Source organism: Solea senegalensis, linkage group LG4 (assembly GCF_019176455.1).
Source record: "Solea senegalensis isolate Sse05_10M linkage group LG4, IFAPA_SoseM_1, whole genome shotgun sequence".
NCBI classification, from domain to species: domain Eukaryota; kingdom Metazoa; phylum Chordata; class Actinopteri; order Pleuronectiformes; family Soleidae; genus Solea; species Solea senegalensis.
Genome location: NC_058024.1, coordinates 17,549,699 through 17,558,053, shown reverse-complemented (window position 1 = coordinate 17,558,053; position 8,355 = coordinate 17,549,699). Strand labels below are relative to the sequence as shown.

Here is an 8,355-nt window from a genome sequence, read left to right as displayed (position 1 = left end):
TATCCAGTTTGTTCATTTGTTTTCATTTTCTGACACATTCAGGTGAACTAGATTAATACCACTAGATTAATACAGCACATGATAATCTATTTACTGCAGAAAATGTAATCTTTCTACTCTTGCCGCTGCATAGCGGCCACACGAACAATAGGTGGCGATATACGCACACAAGTCCATGTTATCTGCTGATGCAGAAAACAAACCCGTAACTTTGATGTTAAATGTGAGGAAGTTTTTGGTGACTTTTAAACGCAAATCCGTAGAATAACAACATATTAATGTTTTGTGTATTGTATACATTCAGCCTGAGAATTTGTTCATGATTATTAATAAAATATTATATTAATTCAGTGAAGTTGTCGTGTTAAAGAACGACAATATAATTTAAATGTAATCATTTTTATAGCACAAGTTAAAAAAAATATTGACTAAAGTCATTTATAGACGTGAACCATGCATTAGACATTTATTTGAGTCAATTTGATTGAACGTTCGCTGATCACCCGAGCAATTCCGTAACTTGCCGAGAATTGCCGAATCATCTGTCCTGCCCGGACTACTGGAAGCGACCGCAACGCCATGTTGGCGAAGTCTCTCATCTCTGTAAGGAAAAAAATGATGGAAAACATACTTGTCGAGAAGAAAAGGTAGATCGCCGAGGAAGGCTGAAGACCGTGGCGGTTATTTATTTTGAACGAAACGAACCGAACCGGATCCGCGGAGGTTCCGGACGGACGAGGGAGGCTAAACCTCCCACCGTCCCCATGAATAGCACCGCTGATCCGAGCAGCGACTTTCCATGAAAAAAAGACGTTTGTGTTGCTATTCGAGCTTCGTTATCCCACTTCGTTAAAAGGGATTTGGGGCCTTCTTCAAGATATCGCTTCGCTTGCTATATGTATGCAAGCTAGGCACTGTTTGTACCAGTATTTATTAAGGTGTTGTTTTTATTTGTTGATTTTTTTGCAATGAGTTTGCCACCGAAAGTGGTCCCCAAACAAGCCGCTGTCGCAGTTAGCGGACCTGGAAGTGGCCCCTCTCCGTCGAGCCAACTGCGGGCTCCCCTGACCTCCGTGTCTCTACCGCCGGGAGCCCCAACAGCTCCACAGCCCGGCGCTGTGCCGCAACCTCAGTATCCTTTGACTCTGGTAACATGGCAAACACTAGTGATATAAAACTATTCACTGCATGTGAGAAGCATATTATTTTATTAGTATTTATCGACGGATTATAGTGTATGGACGGATGCGGGGATGATGGTTTCGTTTGGAGGCAACTGGGAGGGGAGGGGACAATCAGCTAGCTAGTATGCTAACATTAGCTTATGAAGCCGGCTGTCACAGTTAGCTGAAATGTCACTGGTTTTTGTTGATTGACGCTGCTTTTTCCCGTAATACCTCTTTGAATAAACACGAGTGTCTATTAATCATTATGGTACTGTTTATCAGTGACCCAAAAGCTAATTTCCCATCACCGGTAAGCAATTAGGCTTTCTACACCGGTAGCCGGCTTTGTTCAGTTATCGCTTTTGCTAGGAAGGTTCACTTTAGCAACTCGATGAATTCAAAGTGGCCTCTGGGGCTAACAAGTGCACAAGACAGTGAGTTCAGCGTTGCTGAGCAGCAGTGTTTCATCCATGTCAGGACAGTCTGTGTGATTGCCTATATTTTAATAATGAGGAAAATGCTAACTTGTAGAAGGCCTAGCTTGCACATCCGTCACCATTTCGCTTAACATAAGATGTTGGAGGGATGTTTTTGTGCACCTGTAGGCCTGTCTGTCACTGGGCCGGTGAGCTCTCCCTGGCCCAGATGGTATGCATAGATTAGCAATAAGAAAATAGCTGGTTCGTATCATCAAAGCCTTTACAGCAGGGTATATAGCATAGTTGTATACCAAACAGGGAATAACCATCAGCTGACAAACTTGTTATTGGTTTCAGTTTATCACTGCCTCAAAATAGGCATTTACCTTTGAGTTCAGGCAGAGATAAACCAGTATTTACTCTACCCTACTTTTGATGGGATGATGTCACTGGTTATGTCACCTTGCTCCTGTTTTATTTACAGCAGGGTGGCAGTAGTGTGAGAGAGAGGATTAGCTTGATGTCCCCTGTCTGTCAGTGGCACAGGGATGTGTCTGACAGCCTCTGTCGTGGCTTAGCTTTGGGGTGTGATGTCTCAACCTGATTTCCTGCCACCCATGTTCACAGCTACCCTGTGTTCCTGACATCTCCAAGCAGCAGTAAGTATCTGGTGATGGCAGATGGAAGCATGAATCCTCCCTGTTGTTTACCGTGTGTTGTGATTAGGGTTTTCTGTGAGTGGGATGAATAAATCAAACAATATGGTGGTCATTATTTGACTGAGGCTTTTGAAATTACTGTTGAATTTGCTTAACCTACTTTCAAAGTTCCCTTGCCTGTCAGTTGAGTGCATAATTGCACCCTCTCTATTTACTGGAGGAATGTCTTGTTATAGACACACAGATGCAAAATATATAGGATAATATTAAACAAAAGTAAAGTATTGGACATCACACCTCTAGGTTGTAATTATTTCATTTGGTTTTTTAAATTTGTTTAACTATTCTAGTGAATAATTGTCAAAGCTGAATGTAGAACTCTCTGGCCGGAAACTGCAGTTGTCATCAGTCAGACATCAAGGCACACCTTTGATGACATCATAGAACTATCTGTTAGACTCTAAAGAGTTTGTTTAACGTTTATCCCATTTTTTAACTAATCATCATCAGAACCCATACGATTTGTCAGTTTACAACCTAACTACTCAGTGTGTGAAATACAACTTCATTACGACACTTGAGTTGTTCCCGCCGTACTTGTTCTGGTTGCCCTGTCCTTAGGGGTTAATTGAGCTGAAAGGATCAGTTTGGTAAAAGTCTAGACATTGAATATGCTTATTTATAACTCCCATTGATGAGGGTGAAAATTATTTATTCACAACAAATTATTTACACAGTCATCAGATAGCAACTTTGCCATGGCAGTTGTACGCATTTAAAATGTACCATTAATTCAGTCCAGCACAGTGACCCTACATCAAATGTTATATATTAGTATTTTTTATTTTTCACAATTTGTTGAAAAGGAGCTGTTTGAGTTGTGCAGTCATTTTGGTGTTTTTATTTAACTGAGCCTTTTTAGTGGATTACATCAAAAATGGTTTGTCCTTAAGTATAATAAATTGCGATTTATTCTCACATTACATAATCCTTGAGGTTAAGAATAAACTGTATAAACACCTATTAAGTAAATCTGTATTGAAAACTGGTGTTCTTTAGTCTGGGATGTCCTCACATCACCCGTATGGTCCTTTGATTTAGTGTTGGTGACCTTGGCAACATTGAGATGTCACACAACATTGCATTTTAATGCCCGCATAGAAAATTCACCGTCTGACTTCAATCTCCCTGAAAGTCAGAGGTCAAGAATGTGAGAGCTTGTGACTCTCCATCTGGCTTAGGCCTCAGGTGTATGGGAATTCCCATTTTGAGGTTGTTGGTGTGTTTGTGTTTATGTAGTCGTAAGATTCACAGGGGGCTTGGAGACAGGATGGATAGACATGCATGTGTGCAGAGCATGAAGGGGTGCAGTTTGTTTCTGTTCCTGGTTGCCAGAGAAACACCCAGCGCATGCGTCTGTTGCTGCACTTGACAGACAATGGCAGTGCTGCTTAACATTCAGAGCGAGAGGCCAAGGTGGCGCTTCCCACCATCTGCCAACAAAGGCCCAGGACACCCAGCTTGCTTTAGCCCTCCCTTTTTTTTCTCCTTCCATCCCCCAAGACTCCCCTCATCCAACTGCTGTCCCAGCTGACAAAACTGAGGGTTTGTCCCATTTCTTCCTGCTCCAGACCTACAGGAGCACTTTCATCTAACTTAAATAGGATACTTTTTCTGACCCACAACTTTTGCATGTTTTTTCTTCTTTGACCTCGTTTGTGTTTTGTTACGACCAAAGAATGACACATTTTCTGTTAAAAGCAGATCATGTCAATTTAACCTACAAGCCAGGAATGCAGTGTCAGCGAGAGCTTGTTAAAAGGTCCATTAGCGACATCATGTATGTACTCAACTAGTAAGTAACAAAGCTCTGAAATTCTACATTTCAGGACAGGTGTATGTGTAACCTGTATGAAAAGATGCTCTCTTGAGTACAAGCATAGTGGGATGTGAGCTCCAAACTGCTGAGTTGTTTGGAGACAGCATGCAGGACCGTTCTTTCCAGAGTGGGAGTGGCCTGATGAAAAAGACATCCTTTACACTGTCTCCCTCTGCCAGTGTTTTTATATGAAGTGATATTCACACATGACTTCATCTTGGATGCATTCATTTGTTTTTGGTCTTGAAATATCTGCATTTAAAGGGCTGGGCAGTAAGTCAGTTAAAACAATTATCGCAACACAGTTATCTTGATTAATACTTTTCGGAACCTTTTCGGTTAATCTTTTAGCTTCTCCCTCTAGGGGTCGCAACAGTGAATCATCTGCCTCGATCTTGTCCTATCCATTGTGTCTTATTTTCCACCTGACCTCGCTGACCTCATGTCTTCCATCACAAAATCCATGATACTTCTCTGTGGTCTTCCTCTTTTCCTCCTGCCTGGCAGCTCCATCTTCAACATCCTTTGTTCAGTATAATCACTGTTCCTCCTCTGCACATGACCAAACCATCTCTACCTTGACTTTCTTACTTTATTTCCAAGCTGTTCAACCTCACCGTTCTCTTGAATATGCTCATTTTGAATCCTGGTCTCAACAAACAAAAATCTCAGCATCTTCATCTCCTGCCTTTTAGACAGTGCCACTTTTTCCAAACCATACATCATAGCAGGTCTGACTACCATCTTGTAGACCTTCCCTTTTACTTTTGCTGCTACCCATCTGTCACACATCACCCTTCACACTTGACTCCACCCACTTCACCCTGTCTGCAATCTCTTCTTCAGCTCTCTTGTGAACTGTCCATTGCTTTGGAGGGTTGACCCCAGGTATTTAAACTCACCCACTTTCTCTTTCTCTACTTCTTGCATCTTCACCATACATTCAAACACAGGTGTGCTGTCTTGCTCCTACTAACCTTCATTCCACTTATCTCCAGTCCAGCCTCTCATTTACCTCCCTATAAGCCTTTGCCACAACTCCACTCTATTTGCTGCACACATAGACTCTCATCTCCCGGGCTATACCACTTTTTCCTTGCCACCTTCTTGTTTGGGATACCTTCGACCAAGATTCCATATATTTTTTCCCTATGTCCAGAGGATAAACCAAACACCTTCTTGGCTGTATCCCTTACCACATTTGCTGCACTTGCCCAGTCAGCTGGTAACTCCTCACTACCTCTAAGAGCCTGCCGCAACTCTTTTTTTCTTTTTCAACTTCCACCTTCACTTGTTTCCCTGTCTTGGTTTCCAAAGTTATCCTACAATCCTACAGCCACACTCACCTCTGGCATCACATTGCAGTCTTCTGCAGAGTAAATACTGTGGGCATCTTCACACTAAACAGACATCTAAAAAATTGATATTTCCTGTTAAAATTGTAATTGAGTACATGTCTTGGCTCTGTTGGGTTTTTTTGTGTGTTAGCTTGGTCACATTTCTTTTTTCATGCTTATGGCACTGCTGGCCAAGTTCAGTACAGCTGCTTTAATCATAACCCAGTGACCTAGTGACAGTTTATGCATGCTGGTTGTTTTTGCTTTCACCGCAGCACAGTAAATTCTACATTTCTTTGTCCAGTGTGTTTGCTAATAATATAATTGCCTCGTATTATGGCTACTAATGGAGCACATGAGTTGACATTATGTTCTAAGTCCCTCTCTCAAAAAAAACAACAGTTTTGACCTTTAGTACATCTTAACCAGCGGACTCTACACATGTAGATCATAAACCAATGTTCACACTGATTTTCCAAAATGTCAGCGGTTTCATGGTATACAGCTGTGTTTTTTTTTTGTTTTTTTTTTAATGCATGAGCATGAATGAGTGCTCCAGGGAGGGATAACAGTTGAGTGTCTGTGTCTACTCATATTGAGCGAGCAAGAGAGGGGGAGTGGTGCAATTGAGTGTATGTGTGTGTAAGTGCATACATTATTGGTACTCTAATGTGTGTTTTCTGCTAAGTCAGTGGAGTAAATTGCTTATTGCTGCAGTTACTACCACAGTAACTTCTTCAGCTAAGCGCCTAGCATGTGTGGTGAAGCAGTGAAAAGGGTCCCCTGTTGAACAGTGTTTTGCTGCTCCACGTTCCATTCTTTGCTACTGTTGACGACTTCTTCACATGCATTTGTCGCTGTTGCTCCATCAGGTTAAATCCTGGTTTCACCTGCCAGTGGCTTGTTCCACACACTCTCAACATAGTTGCCCCTGCCAACTTGTCATGCAGACCAGAGAGATCATGTTCATAGCACCCTCTCCTGTTTTTTTCTCCGTCTGTCACTTGACCAGTCAGGTCTGAGGGAGAGTTTTTATGTGTACAGCGGTAGTACAGGGGTCGGATGGGGCAAGAAGAACTTATCCCGTCAAACTGCTAAACAACTGAGTTCATTGAGCAATTCTGTTTACTCCTCAAGTTGTTCATGGGCACTTTTCAGTGTTTTCAGTCACACACCAACATGTTGTTTTCTCACTTAACTAGCACAATGTTGCTGTTGCCTCCATCTGACACAAAACAAATCACTTCCTGTGTGCAGCGTGGGAATGTCACTGGGCAACACAAGGTCTAAAACAAAAGATATTCATAGAGGATAGAGAAGTGCACAGGCTTCCACAACCAGTTTTGCAAAGATTTGGTTTGCAAGAGCTAAATCGTCTAGGACAGGAACAGGAGAGTAAGTAAGTGAGTGACTGAGTGAGTAAGGCCAGTGGGAAGGAGTTTTTGTTTCTGCACCATCTGGGCTCTCTCCACTCACTTCCTGTGCTTAAACTCTGAACCGTTTGCTCTGAGATTTCTTGGAAAACTGCCCCTCTCAAATGAAACATGAAGGAACTTGCCATGTCATGGTTAAGGTTTTTGTACTGCAGCAATAACCCTAACTATCTGATTTGGGTTATACAGATAGAGTTTTTAGTAGAGGTAGACTCAGTTGAGCCAATTTCATGGGCTGATATTTGCCTTTTTTTAAGTAATTGGCTTTGGCAGATTATTATTAATTACTCAGCCAATTATCATATATAATGCATCTTTTTAGTTTGAAGACCGGTTTGATGTAGTTATTATTTGTTTATACATTATATTTATTGAAAATACTATATATAATTGCACTTCATTATATTGAAGAGACCATTCATCAGAAAACAATAGCTGAGTACTGTGTTTTTTGTAATTGTTATTTTTAAACAGTTAAATTTTATAAGATGGAGGAAAAAAGAATTGCCTAAATGTATGGGTCAATAGAAATAGATGTCAATAATTATCCATTGGCTGATTTCTAAAGATTGACTTCAGACAAGGCCCATATCGCTCGACCTCCACAGATGTAAATCATTCATTTATTCTGCATTCGCAGATTACAATTACTTGAGTGGTGCCTCCTGATCTTTACCTGGTACTTTTATGGCCACTGTTCCCCATTTTTGTTTTTCTCCTTCTCTCACACACTCAGTATTTTAGTAGCTTTACAGTAAGCTAATGATAAAGCGGGATAAGCTTTTCTCTCCTAAAACATCCCAGGTATAATTTAGTCTGGTTGGATGGTGCAGACACATTTTAAGCCACACTGACACACACTCTCTGAAGCATGAGCCCTCTTATAAGTCTTTCAGTTGACATTGTGCCTCCCCTCTATCCTCAAGGAGAAAATGATTGGCGTTCAAACTAATGACTAATGTCTGATTTGTGCGGTAAGCCACTTTTGATTTTGCAGAGGCTAAACAGGTGTTCAATTTTCTTGGTATGTTCATTTAAATGTCAGTATGTATGTTGTGTTCTGAGGTTAAATAAATCTGCTTACTGGCATTTTGAGTTGTTTTTATGAACTGGCTGAAGTTGCAAGGTCCAATGAAGATCATCCAGAATCTCTTTTTCTCTCATCATACCTGGTCATTGTTGCGTTTCCCTTTTTCTTTCCTTTCCACTGTTGCCGACAACCCCTGTCCTTTAAATGGATTGTCGCTGTTGCTCCAGTAGGGGAAATCCTGGTTGCACCTGTCAGTGGCTTATTCCACACACTCTGTTTACAGTCCTCGACAGAGTTGCCCCTGCCAACTCGTGGTCATGCAGACCAGACAGATTATGTTCATAGCACCCTCTCCCGTCTTGTTCTCTGTTATTCACTTTCCAGGCAAGATGTATACTCACTTCTAACACAGTCACAGGAGTGGAACCAGAT

General features: G+C 41.5%; 1 protein-coding gene across 1 annotated transcript in view; it reads left to right on the top strand.

The window, feature by feature from the left end:
- The first annotated feature begins 541 nt into the window (after positions 1–541).
- Positions 542–8,355, top strand: part of eif4g3a (eukaryotic translation initiation factor 4 gamma, 3a) — a 42,900-nt gene continuing 35,086 nt past the window's right edge. The window contains exon 1 of the mRNA XM_044024421.1: positions 542–1,132. Within this exon, the coding sequence (XP_043880356.1) occupies positions 969–1,132 (164 nt within the window). The 5' untranslated portion in view covers positions 542–968. The remainder of the gene's footprint in view (positions 1,133–8,355) is intronic.